We start from the raw sequence: 17,610 nt of genomic DNA, 5'->3' as shown, positions 1-17,610 counted from the left end.
CAAGAAAAAAGAAAGAAAGAAAGGAAGGAAGAGAGAAGGGGTTAGGGAGAGGGAAGGAGGGATGGAGAAAAAAGGAAAGATAGAAAAGAAAGAGAGGGAAGAGAGAGAAAGAAAAGAAGAGAGAAAAAGAAAAAAGGAAGGAAGGAAAGAGGGAAGGAAGGGAGGGAAGGAGGGAAAGAAAGGAGGGAGGGAGGGAACGAATGAGCATATAGTCATCACCAACACATCACACCTAGGAGCAGCCTGCTTAAATGAAAATTTATAAAACATTGTTTCCAAATTCTCCCATATAATATGGTTGAAGCCTCCCCAAAAGTTCTCCCCCAAGACAGTTGCTGTAAGAGTGCCTTTTGAAAAACTTGCGCTCAAGCCAGGCATGAAGGAGCAAATAAATAAATAAGCCTGTCATTTTTGCTGAAAGCTCTATAACACAAAACACTTGCCTGATTCTGAAATTGTAATTCTAATCCATTTCAAGCTCATTTAAATTCACTCTAGACCTTCCCCAATGTTTCTTTGGATTTAGGCAGTGGAATTTATCTAAAATAATCCCTTATTTCCTTCTCCCATTTAGTAGGTCATCTTGTGACTACCTTTTAACTTCATTGATACAGAAGGTAATGTTACTGTGTTGGGAACTGTGGACACATGCAGGTACCATAACACTAAGTTTTGTCCCCAACAGTAGAGAACATTCCTGGCTAAGCTCTTCCTTCTGACTACATCGGGTGCTGAAAGCATTTCCCAAACTGACAGCTCTTAATTCTAGCAGGCTAAGTGTCTCAGGTGTCTTTCATATCAGTGTAAACCCATGTGCCACGAAGTTCAAGCACAGAGACTGGCCTGGCCTACATGGCTGCTATGGGGGAACCAGGAGACCCTAACGGGCCAAGCATACAGCTCCTCACTTGTGAACATTACTTCATCCAAATTTTCTGCTTCAGATTTTGCTGATACAGCAAAACATACCAGCCTACAATAAACAATGCTGTATGTGATCTATTAAACAAATTTATCAAAGTATCACCGAACAGCTGAACATTTTAAGACTCAAATGAAAAAAGTACATGAGAATAAACAGATTACAAATGTAACATCACTGGAAAAGTGTACCATTTCATACTAAACTATCCTATACTTCTTACATTCATTTCTAGGGTGGTAATTCTCTATCTAGAATCTTCTCAAGACAATCAGATATTATAAAATAACTATGATAGTGAAAACTGTGATTATGACGAATAGAAAACATGAAATATAGGAGCTAGACATTGGATTACTACTGAAGAGATTTAAATATTCATAATACCTGCCCAAATCCTCTTTATACTAATTATATTTCAAAAGTAATACCATTAAAATAAGAAAATACAAGTGAAATGTGGATCTAAATGGATAGACAAGAAAATTTCAGGATTAAAAGAACTGAAAGCACAGGGCAGCAGTGACTCACATGTGCAATCCTGGCTACTCAGGAGGCTGAGATGGGAGGATCAATGTTTAAAGCCAGCCTGGGCAGGAAAGACTGTAATATACTTACCTCCAATTAAGCAGCAAAAAAATCCCAATGTGGAGGTGTGTCTCAAGTGGTAGAGTGCCGGTTTTACCAAGCAAGAACTCAAGGCCCTGAGTTCAAGCCCTAGTACTGACACACATAAAGAAAAAGAGCCTGGTGCCAGTGGCTCATGTCTATAATCCTATCTACTCAGGAGGCCAAGATCTGAGGATAGATGTTCAAAACCAGCCCAGCCAGGAAAACCTATGAGATTCTTTTCTCTAATAATTAACCACCAAAAAAGCTAGGAGAGGAGTGTGGCTCAAGTAGTAGAGCACTAACCTTGAACAAAAAGCTTAGGAACAAGCCAGGTGCTTATGGCTCATACCTGTAATCCTAGCTACTCAGGAGGCTGAGATCTGAGGATGGCAGTTTGAAGCTGACCCAGGCAGAAAAGTTCCCATGAGACTCTTATCTCCAATTAATGACTCAAAAACTGAAGTGTTGTGACTCAAGTGGTAGAGCACTAGCTTTGAGCACAGAGAGGCTCAGGGACATTGTTCAGGCCCTAAGTTCAATCCCAAGGACTGGTACACAGAAAAAGCAGCAGCAGAAGCAGAAGCAGCAGCAGAAGTGGAAAAAAAGAAAGGAAGAAAATAAAAAAATAAAATAAAAAAGAAATCACACCAAAAACTCTAGAGGCTGAGTACTGGTGGATTATACCTGTAATCCTAGCTACTCAGGAGGCTGAGATCTGACAATTGCAGTTCTGGGTAAGAAAGTCCATTAGACTCTTATCGCCAATTAACCATCTGAAAAATCCGAAGTGAAGCTGTGAATCAAGGTGGTAGTGATAAATGCTAGCCTTGAGCAAAAGCACTCAGGAACAGTGCCCAGGCCCTGATTCAAGCCTCATAACCAAAAACCAAACGGAACTATAGAAACTTATATAAATGTGTGCTTGTATAAATGGTGACATGTAACTTAGGCTATCACTGCAGATAATAAACTAATGTTATGAACAAATATAAGCCAACACATTGTAAAATATGGATAAATTCTTTACAAGATGTGGATTATGAAAAATAATTCAAGAAAAAAAGTTAAAATCTATACTGGGCATAGTAGCACATGCCTATAATTCCAGTTAATTAGGAAGAAAACATTATGGAAATTGTGGTTCTAAACCAGCCCAGACAAAAACTGAGTATCCCAACCAATAAAGCTGTGAATGTGATGTGTGTGTGTCATCCTAGCTACATGGGAGGCATAGGAAGATCAAGGTTGGCTTAGACAAAAACTCTACACAAAAACACTATTTTAAAAAAATCACTAAAGCAAAAAGATGTGGCTCAAATGGTAAACTGCCTACCTAGCAAGCACAAGACCTTGATTTGAAACTCTAATACTGCAGAAAAACCCTCAAAAACTCAGTAACTTCGTATCTATTAAAAATAGATTCTCATGAAGAAAAACAAAGAATAGTAATCCTATACAAAAAGTTTTAGTAAAGCAGAATGCCTGCCATCTGCTTTCATGAGGTCAGCATTACTCAGACTGAAAAAAAAAAAATAGACCAAAATAGAAATAATAAAGGACACTGAAAACCAATATATCTGATAGATTAAAAGAGTCCTTAACAAAACCAAATTCAGCAATCCACACAAAAAAGAATAGCTCCTGACCAAATGGATATCACAAGGCTATAGCGAAGGACTGCTGGCACTTCAAAATCTACCAGGGTAGTTCAACAATCAACAGCATAAAGGGAAAAAATTCACGACAACTATAAGGCATCGAAGAAAGCAGTAGGAAAGTTTTGCAAGTTTATATCATACAAGTGGCCTTAGGTAAGACAGAAAAATCCTAAATAAACAGATAAATTCTATTTCATGCTAGTTAAAACTCTATCTTTGATAAGCACTGCTGACACAATTAAAAGCTAGCCACAAAATGGAACCTTGCAATGTCTGTATCTATTAAAGGAACTGTATACAGAAGGCCAAATTAAAAACAAATGCACCTCACAAGTGATTGTACAGAAATAGCCAGTAAAGGAAGGAAGAATTCCCCACAGTATTAACACTCTGGGAAATGCAAATCAAACCCACAAGAGTATATGCCTGCAAATCTATTGTATCAATCTATTATATCACCCAAAGACTAAAAAGATTGATAGTAACAGGTTCTGACAAGAATGTAAAGCACCTGAATTTCCCATAGATTAATAGATTGGTACAAAATAATACAATCACATTTACAAGGAGATTCCATTCTACTACTAATGCCCCCATCATTCATTGCTTTAATTATATGTCAGGTGGAATCTAGTGTTTTTTGTCATGATCCTCTTATATACAACCTCCTGAACAAATGGGAATCACAGGCAATAATAACCAAATCTAGCTTGTTGGTTAAGATGGAGTGATACTAACTTTTTGCCAAGGCTGGCTTTGAACCATGATTCCCCCAATCTCTGCCTTCTGTTCATGAATAAATAGTATTACAGCCATGAGCCACCATGCTCAGCTGAGATTGCACATTCTTTTTTTCAGTTTTATATTATTGTATAGAGGGGTTACAGTTACATGCGTAAGGCAATGAATATCTTTCTTGTCCAACATTGTTACCCCCTCCTTTTTGTCCTACTATCCCTTCCCTCCCCCACCTCCCTCAATTCTCCTCCCCCCAACCCCGAAGTTGTAAAAATCATTTCCAATACAGTATCTTGTGAGTATCATTGTTGCAATGGGTCATCCTGTGTCCTTATTTCAGTATTGTTATTCCCCTTCCCTTCCCCCTCCCCAAATTAGATAAATGTATATACAAGATGCAGGGTACCAAGTAACAACAGGGGAGATACCATAGGGGGAAGAACATACAAAAGAAAAAAAATCACATAGTACATTAAAAACAACACCACCAAACTCTCTTGTGTCCATGTCTTGGAGTTAATTTTGCTTAACATCATTTTATATGGTCATATGTACATAACTTTTGAGCTTTTTTGCTCATCTAATAAGATTATCCTATACTTATACTAGTTATTGTAAATAAGGGAAACCATGGGACCTATATTTCTTTGGGTCTGGATTACTTCACTTAATATTAATTTTTCCAAGTCTTTCCATTTCTTAACAAATGAGGTGGTATAATTCTTTCTGATGGAAGCACAGAATTCTATTATATAAATATATATAAAAATCATATTTTCTTGATACATTCATCTACTGAGGGGCATCTGGGTTGGTTCCATATCTTAACTATGGTAAATAAGGCTGCAATAAACATAGTTGTGCTGGTGGCTTTAGTATGGTCTTGTTTGTGATCATTTGGGTAAATGACCAAAAGTGGGACTGCTGGGTCATAGGGGAGCTCTATGTGGAGTCTTTTGAGGAACCTCCATACTACTTTCTAAAGTGGTTGAACAAGTTTACATCCACCAATGCAGTAGGGCTCCCTTTTGGTCACATCCTCTCCAGCATGTGTTGTTACTAGATTTCTTGATTATAGGCATTCTAACTGAGGTGAGGTGGAATCTCAATGTTGTTTTGATTTGCATTTCTTTTATGGACAGAGAAGTTGAGCATTTCTTCATGTGTCTTTTGGCCATTTTTATTTCCTCTTCAGAGAGGTCTCTCTTTAATTCTTTAGCCCACTTATTAATGGGATGGTTGTTTCTTTGAGGATTTGCTTTTGGTGGATTTAAATTTTTGAGTTCTATCTATATTTTATATATGAGGCCCTTGTCTGTTGTATTGCTAGAGAAGATCTTCTCCCAATCTGTGGGCTATTGATTTTGCTATGTCCTTTGCTGTGCAGAAGCTCTCAGTTTAATGCAATCCCATTTGTCCAACCTTTCTTTGATTTGTTGTGTTTCTAGGTCTTTATTAAGAAAATTTCGGCCTGTGCCAAGGAGCCCTAGAGTTTCTCCTGTTCCTCCATGTAATGTTTTCAGGGTGTCTTTTTACTTCGAGGTCCTTGATATATTTGGAGTTGATTCTAGTACAGGGAGATATATAAGAATCTAAACTTTAGTTTTCTACAAGTGTTTAACCAATTTTGCCAGCACCATTTACTGAAGAGGCTATCTTTCTTCAATTCTATTTTTTGGCTCCCTTATTGAAGATTAGGAGCTATAGTTCTGCGGTTCATTTCAGGGTTTTCAGTTCTTGAGACTGCACATTCTTATAGATAAAACACACATCTGCTGCTGGGCACTGGTGGCTCATGCCTGTAATCCTAACTACTCAGGAGGCTGAGTTCTGAGGATTGAAGTTCAAAACCAGCCCATGCAGGAAAGTCGAAGAAACTACCAGGAAACCAAATGTGGAATGGTGGCACAAAGTGGTAGAGTACTAACCTTTTGCAGAGAAGCTCAGGGAGAGTACTCAGACACTGAGTTCAAGCCCCTTGACTCACACACACACACACACACACACACACACACACACACACACACACACACACACACACCCCTGCTATATAAATCAGCAATTCCGCTCTTATTTACCTCAAATATCTCACGTGTTCACGTACTTTTCTTGCTCATGTGAAGATTTACATGAATGTTCAACGTGGCTCTTTCCTTTATGGTACTAGGGTTTGAGCTCTGGATCCATGCTTGTCTGACAGGCTGATGTTCTAGCACTTTATCCTCACTACAAGTTCTTTTTGTTTTTGGCAGTACCACAGCTTGAACTCAGGCCTTCACACTTTCTCAATTGTACTATACCACTCGAACCACATCTCTAACCCAACTTTTTGCTTGTTTTGTTGTTTCTACCCAAGCTGGCTTTGGAGGATCTCAGCCTTCTGAGTAGCTACTGCCACTAGCATTTGGCTTCAAGATCTTTTTTGTTTTAATTATTATTCATATAGTCTCACATTTTTGAATGGGGCCAGCCTTTGATAGCTATCTTCCTAACTATACCTCTTACGTATCTGAGATGACAGACATGTATGACCACACCTAGCTGGTTGGTTGAGATGAGTGTCCTACTTTTTCCAAGACTGTGCTTGAACAGCAACGATCCTGATCTCCTTCTCCTGAGTAGTAGGGATGAAAGGTGTAAGCCACTGTGCCCAGTTACAGCTTTACTGATAATAGTGATTACTGGATAACAATGCAAATGTCTATCAACTGGTAAATGTATACACTACAATATGTCTACATAATAGAGTACTAATTAGCAATTAAAGGCAACAAACTTCTGATTACACAACTCAGATGAATCTCAAAACAATAATGTTCAAAGAATAATGCCATACAAAAATGGGTACATATAGTCTGGGTTCATTTGCATAAACTCTTAAGAAAGGTTATTTAATCTATGATCTGAAAGAATAGACGTAGAACCGGACACTTTAACTTCAAAGAGGCAAGAGAGAATGCTGAGAGTTCTGGCACTATCTTCTGTATACTTGCTGTAAAGTTTCACCAAAGGGTCCATTTAAATAGGAATGAGTTGTTGCACTAAGTTACACATGAAATAATATATATCATACTCCCAAATTCATCATAACTAGTACCACTGGCTGTTGGGCAGACCTTCTTACTGATGGCTGCTAAGTGTAAATGTGGCAGAAAGCAGACCATATTTTCATCATTACATACACATAGGAATCTATTCTGGAGTGATAAGAATAAAAATAACAAGAAATAAAAATAAGTTCTCCATTGCAACAATGAGATGTACAAGTCGTTATGTCGAAAAACGAACTTAACTACTTTGGTAGGGGTTGGGGGGAGGGTCGGATGGGGGAGGGGAGGAGTATGGGAAGAGATGGGAAGGGGAAACAACGAGGAGGCAACAATGTTTGATAAGAAATGTACTCATTATCTTGCTCATGTAATTGTAACTCCTCTGTATGGTATTTTCACAATAAAATAAATGAATAAATAAATAAATGGAGGAGTTCTCATGTAAACAGATGTTAATTAACTAATTTGGTAGCATTGGGGTGGGGTTTAAGCTTGTTTGCTCCACTGACCCAAAAAAAAAGCTCAGCTTTTTGTGGTTAAATGGAGATTGAGTCTCTCAGGCTTTTCTCCACAGGCTGGCTTTGCACTGTGAGCCTCTAGGTCTCAGCCTCTCCAGTAGCTAGGAGAACAGGCATGAGCCACCAGTACTCAGTTCAGCCTATTTTATAATCATGAAAATACAAAGGAATATATAACTCTGTCAGACAAGAGGAGGTAGTCAAGAAGTAATGGATGACAAATTAGAGAGACAAATTAGTAGCTTCAGAAAATGCTATTTCCAAAAGTATGATAAAATTTGCATTTCAAAATATTGAATGACACACCTCCCCACAACCTCCACTCCTGGTCAAAATCCTTGTATTTAATTAATAAATCCTTTTTTTAAAAAAAAACTCAACCATATGAAATGATCAGTACTAAAGAAAAATCATACTCATGCTAGCATTTTAACTCCATAAAAATATAAACTATAGCTGGGCATTGGTTTATGCCTATAATCTAAGTTACTCAAGAAGCCAAGATCTGAGGATGATGGTTAAAAGCTAGCCCAGGCAGGAAAGTCCAGTGAGACGCCTATCTCCAACTAATCAGCAAAAAGCTGAAAACAGGGTTGTGGCTCAAGTGGTAGACTGCTATTCATGAGGCACAGTGCCCAGGTCCTGAGTTCAAGCCCTTGTATTGGCACCCCCCCCCACACACAAATACTATGTATACATATATGCATGTTCATATATACATACTATAAGATAAACTAGAAAAAATGAAATGGTCATTATTTTTGGATAGTGGTTCTCTATTTTTAATACATTCTTTTCTATATTTCCCCAGAATTTCATAACTCATGAAAATTACCTTTATACTAAAAACATCAGAGCATAGAGTTAATATTAAATATCCAAATTTACTGTATAACATTTAAACACTGATTTCGAGTCTTGATTTTATAATTCACAAGGGCTGATTTATCATGGGGAACATTCTCTCTATAAAAGGCTCCCAGAGAAATAATAAAAGAGTTTGCCAGAGGAGTTCTCCAACAAAATCCAATTGATCGGTGCAAACAGAACGTTAGGTGGCGTGAGCACCCCAGCGCTAAGCTGCCACGCACTGCACTTGCCTGAAAAGAGCTTTGAGATTCTCTGGTAATTCAGTTCGACCAGCATATCCTGGGTTCATGGTAATAAATATTCCAACCGATGGCTTCAGCCTGATCGCTTCTCCAAGAAACACAAATCTACCATAAAAAGAACGTTGATGGAATTAAACGCGCTGTCTGAATACAAATACGTGCTGACGAATGCCAGCCACTGAAAAATGATTATTAGCAAGCTACTGATTCAGAGTCATTTTATTTAGGATTCATAAGCATACACATTTTAAATGTTTTCAAGCATGTTTATTAAAAAAATACCATCCTGTCTCCCAGCATTACAAATGTGGGAAGTTGTTTTTTTTTTTTTTTTTCAATTGTGCAGAGCGGTGGTATCTAGGACACACAAATGAGGGCTTAAATATGTAATGAAAGGTGATATCATTTCTGCCTTTACTGTGGCTACAATTCCCTGAAGAGATTACTCCACAGAGAATGTCCATTAAGGAGATAGGGTTCCTTTACATGGTCTGCTTGCTTATCTACTCATCCTCCCTCCCTTCCTCTTTTCTCCCCTCTTTTGCCCTCCCTGCTTCCTGAGCAATTCTGAGAGGATGGTGAGGTCATTCTAACAGGCAGCTTTGGAGGCAAGTCTAAGTGTTCAAGAGTCTACTTCTGTCACCTCGGGTATATTAATTCCAATTCCCTCACCTAATAAACAAGGGCAATCTTACCCACGTTATTGGATTGTAGGAGGATTTAAGAAAGATTATGAATCTAAATGTCTTGAGAGTAAAAGGCCTAGGATAAGGTCAATCCTCAACAGATGCCTTCTCTGACTATTGCTATCATTTTCATTTGAAAGCAGGGAGAAGCAAATATTCAGAAAAATCTCCCCTGGGCCTAAGGTGTTGATGGTGCTGGTTATGAAATAAGAAGAGACGATAGAAGCCAAATTGAGACAAGCAGAAGGAAAATTTCAGCTAGGGTATATGGGACAAAACATAAGGTTGGTGGTGACAGAGGGAAAAGATAGGAAGGTTTCAGATTCTGAGCATCTTACATATTAGGTGGTTGAGAGCAGGTGGATCTGGTCCAGCCAAGAGAAAAATATCAGGTGAAAAAAAGTAGACAGGTCTGGCAGAGCCACACACACAGAGTAAGTGGCTCCTGCTGAACAGCTCTAATTACTCTCCCATCTCCCTCCCATCATACATAGCAAGCACAGACAACAGTCAAAGGCATGGTGATCTCGTGAGCGGAGTGAGCAAGATGCTAGAAGGCACTGTGCTTAAGGCATGATGCCATCTCTTAAATCCTTGAATCTAAAGGGAATTGAACCAATGCATGAAATCATTAAGGAATTGCATATGGAAAAAGCTTGAGGATGAAGAATGATGACTCAGACATCTGAGAAGATCAACAAGAAGTATGCCTGGGAATTTTCAAAATTCATTGCATGGATCAGTTATAGAAATCTCCAAAGCAAAGGATGACCTCAAATAACATCTGGGTTTCATCAAACAATAGAGTTTTAACTCAAAGCCAAATCAAATATGGCTTGAGAGTCTAAGAGACAAGAACAGAACTTCCCTAACATGGTATTTCAGTAAAGTAAGGATGTGGTAGAATGTATTTTTCAGAATCAAGAGCAAAAAGACTGAATAGTTTTCTTGACAATGGAAATATCCAGATGTTCCCCAAAAAACTAGAAGCTTCTAGAACAAGTTCACAGTTCCATGAAGGAAGATAATCCTTTGCCAATGAGGAGATATATTGAAAATGTTTTAGTGCAAAATGCCTTAAAAATGAGATGAATATATACTCCAGATAAATAAGGATGCCTCTGTCTATCAGAAAATGTAACAAAGAGAGCTGGACTGTGCTGTGCATTATAATATTTGTCAGACTGAGCGTTCTAATCTTCAATGCTGTTTGTTTTCCCTTGTGGAATGTGACATCATGTTGTCAAGTAGTTAAGAGTTGGGGTACATTTGAAAAGGTTTTACCTTGAGTTATTTAAAGAATATGAAGGTATGACTGGGCACCAGTGGCTCACGCCTGTCATCCTAGCTACTCAGGAATCTGAGATCTGAGGATCAAGGTTTGAAGCTGACTTGAGCAGACAAATCTAAGAGACTTATCTTTAATTAACAGCCAAAAACCAGAAATTGCGCTGTGGTTCAAAAGGTAGAGAGCCAGCCTTGAGCAAAAAAAAAAAAGAAAAGAAAGAAAGCTAAGTAAGTGTTGGAACTCCGAGTTCAAGCTCTAGTACTGGTGCAATAAATAAATAAACAAACAAATAGAACATGGAGGTAATGACTTCCTATGATAGGACAACCAAGAAAGTGGGTCTTAATAGAAAAGCTAGAATTTTTGTTTGGGATGTATTAGACATGAAGGTTTCAAGATCTTAAGGAGAGTCACAAGGTACTCAAAGCTGTTTCTATAAGTCTAGGAATGGGGACAGATATCTGGGTCTCACCTTCTGAAGCCCAGAGTACTAGATGACATCACAAAGTGGGGAACTGAAAGCAGACAAAAAAGTCTCAAAATCTGGAATCCAACACTAATAGCTTAGAACATAAAAGTAGTAAAATAATAAAAATAAAAAATTAAATATAGAAGCCAGCACATCTCTGTGCCCACTTCTTATTGCAGTGTGCCCTGCAATAAGAAGTCATCAACTGGCAGAAGACCAAAACAGATGAGGCCTGAGAATTGATCTTCTAGACTTAGAATCATAGAACTTCTTTAACTGATTCATGTCACATAAAAATGTACTCAATACTTACTTTAAAAAACCCACTAATGAAAATGGGTGGATATTCAAATTCTTCAGAATTAACTATTCTCTTAGCCATTTCATGAGATTCAGGGAGGGAGCCACAGGCTGTGAAGATGAGGTGATTTGTATTATTCCATGGTAATCAGCTTATAAAAGCCACATGGCACTCACCTCTCTTTCCTGTTCCTGATGGCGTCGTGAATCATTTTCACTTGAACGGCGACCACAGACAGAACCTCCACCGCAATGCGATTGAACTCATCAAAGCAGCCCCATGCTCCAGTCTGCACCAACCCCTTGTAGATATTTCCTATAGACTGAAGGGTAGAGTGAGACATTCAGAGCCTAGCAGAAGCCAGTTTTCAGTATTTACAGGTGGAACACCTCCAGATCAGAAAATCTAAAATCCAAAATGCTCCAGAATCCAAAATGTTTTGAGCATCGTGATGCCACAAGTGGAAAATTCCATACCACAAAACTTTGTCTCATGCTCAAAATGGCTAATACCATTGTGCACATTTAACTTCCTCTATACACAAAACGTATGTAAGAGATATGAGGTCTATGTTTAGACTTGGGTTACAGCCCCAACGTATCTCTTTACACATACGGAAATATTTCAAAATCCAAACAAGCCTGAAATTGGAAACTCTTCTTATCCTAAGCAATTCAGAATGCATCCTGTATTTTGGTTCACCTCAAACAGAAATAAATTGTTAGAAAACATCACTGTATGCATCATTTAATAACTGACCTTGTAGTCCATTTGCTCAGAACAGTTAAATACGTAAACCATCATGCCAAGGGCCCGACCAAGATCTTTGGTGGTTTCTGTCTTCCCAGTACCAGCGGGGCCAGCAGGAGCTCCACTCATAGTCAGATGCAGTGATTGAGTTAAAGTAATATAACACCTTTACATATAGGAAATACAAATATTACAGTTTAGTATGTGATTTCTATGTAACATTAGGAGCAATTATTTACTTTAAAACAAAGCTTAAAAAGCCACGGTCTAGAATACAGTAATAACACAAAATATTGATATATTTCTATTTTATTCATGGCAATAGTGAGTCAGAAGATTTTTTTTGAGAGTTTCAAAATCTAAGTGAAGGATCTATAGTTATTCTTTTATTATTATTATTGTGAAAATACCATACAGAGGGGTTACAATTACATGAGCAAGATAGTGAGTACATTTTTTATCAAGCATTGTTGCCTCCTCCTTTGTTTCCCCTTACCATCCCTTCCCCTCTCCACTCCCCACCCCCAAACCCCCCTACTACCCTCCCACCCTGCCAAAGTTGTAAAGTTCGTTTTTCGACATAACAGCTTGTACATCTCATTGTTGTAATGAGTCTACCTGTATCCCTATTTAAACAATTTTTTCCCTTCCCCTCCACAAATTATATCAACATCAAATACAGTGAAAGCAGGGCTTATACTCTGGGGGAGGGACATACAAAGCAACAAAGAAATCATCTTATAAATATGTTGGAAACAATCGCAAGAAAGAAAAAAACATTTGAATACTTATCTTGGGGTTCAATTCACCAAACATCAACTTGTCTGAGAAGATTTTATATCGAATTCATTTTTTTAGGTACACTATTTAAAACTGCTAGAGAAACTGAGCACTGGTGGTTCATGTATGGAATCCTCACTATTCAGGGGCCGAGATCTGGAGGATTGCAGTTTCAGACCAGACAGGGCAGAATAGTCTGCAAGACTTCATCTCCAATTAGCTAGCAAAAATCTAGTCTGGAGACATGGCTCAGGTGGTAGAGTACCATCTATTAGCAAGAAAGCCAAGTGAAAAGCACAAGGCTCTGCGTTCAAACCTTTGTACCAACCAAAAAATAATGGAGGAAGGGAAGGGAAGAAAAGGGAGGGAGGCAGGGAAGGAAGGAAGGAAGGAAGAAAAGGAATCAAAGGAAGGAAACAATACTGGCCTCATTTCACAACAGCTGTGTATGTAAAAGTAACATTTAAATTTCAATGTAAGCAGATACTGGTGGCTCACACCTGCAATCCTAGCTACTCAGGAGGCCGAGATCTAACGATCACAGTTCAAAGCCAGCCTGGGCAGGAAAAGTCATGAGACTCTAACTCCAATTAACCACCAGAAAACCTAAAGTGGTACTGTGCTTCAAAGAAGTACAGTGCTAGCCGTGATCAAAAGAGCCCTGAGTTCAAGCTCCATGACCAATAAAATAAATAATAAATAAGCATTTTTACTTTTGGTATTTAGACAAAAATATTATAAATATGGCAGAAAGCACCTCAAACTATTGTTATAAAAGAGAGAAAAGAAATCTTGGGTGATGAATGAAGCATTGATTGCATTAAACTCCTATTTAGTGAATACTAAAAGAAATACTAAAAAAAGATGAGACATGCAAACTTACATAAGTACACACCCATTTCAATAAGAAGATAATGCAATATATAAAGTAAACACTAATGCACGATGACCCTATTAAGACTTATTATAGAAATTAATCTTGACTATGTTGTTACACACATTTAGATAACTTGTTATGGTTTTTACTGGGGTCTGACCTCAGGGTACCATACTTATTTTTTCTTTTTCTTTTTTTTTTGCAGAAAAGACTCAGAGGTTCTGTGACTGAGGAAAATCAAGCAAAGAGAGAATTTAATCCATGTAATGTAAGGAAAGATTAACAAACGGCAAGGACATCAGTTGGCAGCTGTTATTTCCAATTGTTTTTGATCAGCATAGACAATGGGTCAAAGGGGCAGACCTGTGGATGGAGGTCAGATGACCAAGAACTAACAAGTATTTCCCTGGCTATCACATGTTAATCTGTCTTTTGATATCAACATGTCAGTCCCCTCTAGGAAATGAGGTTTACTATAGGATGTAAAAAGAAAGCCAGTGGTAAATGTCTTGAAGAATTCAAAGTACTATGCAAATAGACTTTGGATTGTATTTGTTCATGAAAATGGAAAGGTTCCTGTGTTTTCTATCAGCCACATGTTTAACTGCATCTCTCAGTGAAACGGAAAGACTCCAATTCTGGGCATCATCGTCTGTTCTGGTGGATCCAAATTCAGCATAAACATATGACCACCCACATCTCCATTTCCCACCTGCTATCCCAGCAGGCGTGACCAAGTGACCAAACTCCATCTATGTGAGGACACCTCTTTGGAGATGACTGGACCTGGTCTTCCTTTGCCACTGGCTAAAATAAATGTGAGAGCCAGGCTTAGCATGACTGCCACCTGCCCACCCACACAGCTGACCTGCTCACCTCTGCACAGTTATACAGTTGAGAAACTAACTTCTGCATTCTTTACACCACTGTATGTTGGGATCTCTCCACAACAACAGTTTAGCTCCCATCTTCCTAAACAACTAAGGACACTCCATCAGTAAAGTCTACACAAATAATTCTAAATTGACAAAAAAAAATCTGAAACTCTTCTGTTCCCCAGATACTTCATTTAAGGGATACTCAACCTGAAGTAGACTCTTTAAATACATTCCTTGATATTTGACTTTCATTCTCTAAATGTTTCATGCACTGCCCTAGTTTTAGACATATATTACTCTGTTACTTGTCATCGTGTACGTTACCACCTAAAATAATCTTATTTATTGGTCCTCTTCATTCCCACACACTCATATGCCACATTCAAGTTCAAAGTACACTACACTGTACAAGAAAAGAATACCTGTAAGGCAAGGGCCCTGCTGGTCCAGTGGTAGAACAATACCTAGCTGGGCACTTCACACGTTTTTTGGGGTGGGGGTGGGGGAGTCATGGGGCTTGAACTCAGGGCCTGGCGCTGTCCCTGAGCTTTTTTGCTCAAAGCTAACACTGTACCACTTTAAACCACAGTGCCACTTTTGGTTTTCTAGTGGTTAATTGGAGATAAGAGTCTCACAGACCTTCTTGCCTGGGCTGGCTTTGAAACATGATCTTCAGACCTCAGTATCCTGAGTAATTAGGATTACAGGCGTGAGCTACTGGGGGCTAGCTCAGACTTAATTCTTGAATTACTTAGTGAACTTTGTGATTTCTTTCTTCTCTTCCTTTTATTACATTGCAGTTCTTCAAAAATATATTTAAATACAGGGATTTCCTAGTCATTCTTTAACTTCCAGTCAGAGGATGGAAAAGACAATGGTGACATATCCTGGCAAGAGAAGTCAATAACTGGACAAAATGAACTTGGGGACCAACGGGGCTGCCTTGAGCCATATTAACCCACTCATGGTATTCCCCTTTGTATATTGCATACTTTGTTATTCTCTTTTTTAACTTGTTTCTAACTAAAATCAAAGTTCACATAATTAATTTACACACACCATTTTCACTTTAGCACAATCTGTTTATCATTTCATCTCATTCTCTTTCTTTCCATTAATTCTCACACTTCCCCACAAGTGCTAAGGGACTATTTGGCTTGATTTTCCTTTCTGACTCACATTTAGATTTGTTACCTGTCTGTTAGAGGAGTGATCACCAGTCGGGGACTGTTTCCTAAGTATTCGTAGAAGTACTGGAACTGGGCATCACAAATATTAACAATGCAGTGTTTTCGCCATTCCTCCCACCGGTGACGAAGTTGGGACAGCCAAGTAAAAGCTTGGGGACTGCAAACCTAAAGACATCGCACAATCATTACATCAGGCCCTGATAGTTTTGAGGTAAATTAATAAACTAATTAACCAGCTGTTCTGGTTCACATTTTACTTCTAAAATCTCACAGAGAAGAATTTCATGTATGCTACTCTTAAGTTGTAATTGCATGTAGATGGTTGACTACTTTGTCAGAAATGCATGTGCAATAGCAGTCTTTACTTTAAACTGAACTTTATGTAAAATAATATTAATTTACTCAATGTTTTTTCTTGCTTTAGGAATCACTCCAGGACGTAAGATAAATCTGTCTCTTTATACTTATACCATGGAAATCCAATGGAAAATTACACGTTCTATATTAAAATGACACACAGTCCATAATTTCTGCATGTTGGGTATAAACTGCATTTTCAACTACATTCATTCTAAAACCAGTCTGCTTTTAGGACAGACACTTTCAACTTCATTTTGCATCCTAATAAAAATAATTGTTGATTACCATTTGTTCCTACCTTATTCTATCCTTCCACTTCCTCTCCCATTTTGAAAACAACGTTCCTTCTCTTTCCTAGGAACATAGGAGCCTAGGGTTTCTTGGAAGTCACTTCAAGTTATTAAAATTCTTGCCTACTGATGATCAAAAATACAATGCTGAATCCTATACACATATGTTTAGATGATTGAGAATTTGACAAAAATATCTCCTCTATTAAAAAAATAAGATATTTTAATCACAATTTATCTTATGAAAAATCATCTACATACAAAAGGATAAAGTCATAGAAAGCTGCTATAAACAGTTTCATATCAAAATGATCAAAATGGTAAGATGGGCAAAGTAATATCTATGTCTATGGTTTCTTGAACTTTTCAAAAAGAATTTAAACTTACTTTGATTTAAAGAACTGGAGAAGCAATTAGAGAAACAACACATTTCACAACATGTGTATATATTTAAATTGGAAAAGTTTCATCCTTCCACCCCTCAGAAAGGGCTTTGGAGGAAGTGGGTGATGGACATTGTATATCAGCACTGTTCAGGAGAAAAGTACACTTCTAATTTCTAGAAGTAGAGTGTGTTTGGGGGAACAAAGGAGGGAGAATTCTCTTTCAACATTGAACACTATCAGCGTCCTAAAAGATACTTCAATTTTAGTGAGATAAAGGAGAAAGTTATTGACACATTATTTAGAAATTATTAGAAAGTAGAGAAAACTGGATGACCTAAACTACCTGGAATTACTACCAACCCTGATTACTTCAGGGGAAATGGAATTGTTATTATTATATTATTATTATTGCTATGAGCTATGTATGTCAGAGATGAAAGGAACAGGCAAATGGCCCACAATGGTTCTGCATAGAAAAGCTGCGAAGACAGAAATAAACACAATAGTTTCTCATTGTTCCTCCCCCTGGATTAATGTCTGAATGAGTCTACTAATTTAGCAAAAAAAAACCCTGAGTTATTACTTGGGATAACTTTTATCTGTATGTTACCTATCCAAAATCCAATGCACCCAAAATGTACACGACTTCTCAAGTCTAATTAAAAAACAACAACAACAGTGAATTTCTTGAAACTACTCTGAAAATAAACAGCTCTTTCAAGACACAACAATAAATAACAATTTC

General features: G+C 37.9%; 1 protein-coding gene across 1 annotated transcript in view; it reads right to left on the bottom strand.

Moving 5' to 3' along the window:
• Nucleotides 1-17,610, bottom strand: part of Dnah11 (dynein axonemal heavy chain 11) — a 274,358-nt gene that overhangs the window by 160,194 nt on the left and 96,554 nt on the right. Inside the window, exons 31-34 of the mRNA XM_042685047.1 lie at nt 15,834-15,994; nt 12,114-12,270; nt 11,531-11,676; nt 8,599-8,715 (exon numbers count right to left, since the gene is read on the bottom strand). Of these exons, the coding sequence (XP_042540981.1) occupies nt 8,599-8,715; nt 11,531-11,676; nt 12,114-12,270; nt 15,834-15,994 (581 nt within the window). The remainder of the gene's footprint in view (nt 1-8,598; nt 8,716-11,530; nt 11,677-12,113; nt 12,271-15,833; nt 15,995-17,610) is intronic.

This window comes from Dipodomys spectabilis, unplaced genomic scaffold, assembly GCF_019054845.1.
Source record: "Dipodomys spectabilis isolate Male_0828 unplaced genomic scaffold, ASM1905484v1 ptg000092l, whole genome shotgun sequence".
Taxonomy (NCBI): Eukaryota; Metazoa; Chordata; class Mammalia; order Rodentia; family Heteromyidae; genus Dipodomys; species Dipodomys spectabilis.
The sequence above is the reverse complement of the archived record's forward strand: the minus strand, read 5'-3'. Positions and strand labels throughout refer to the sequence as shown.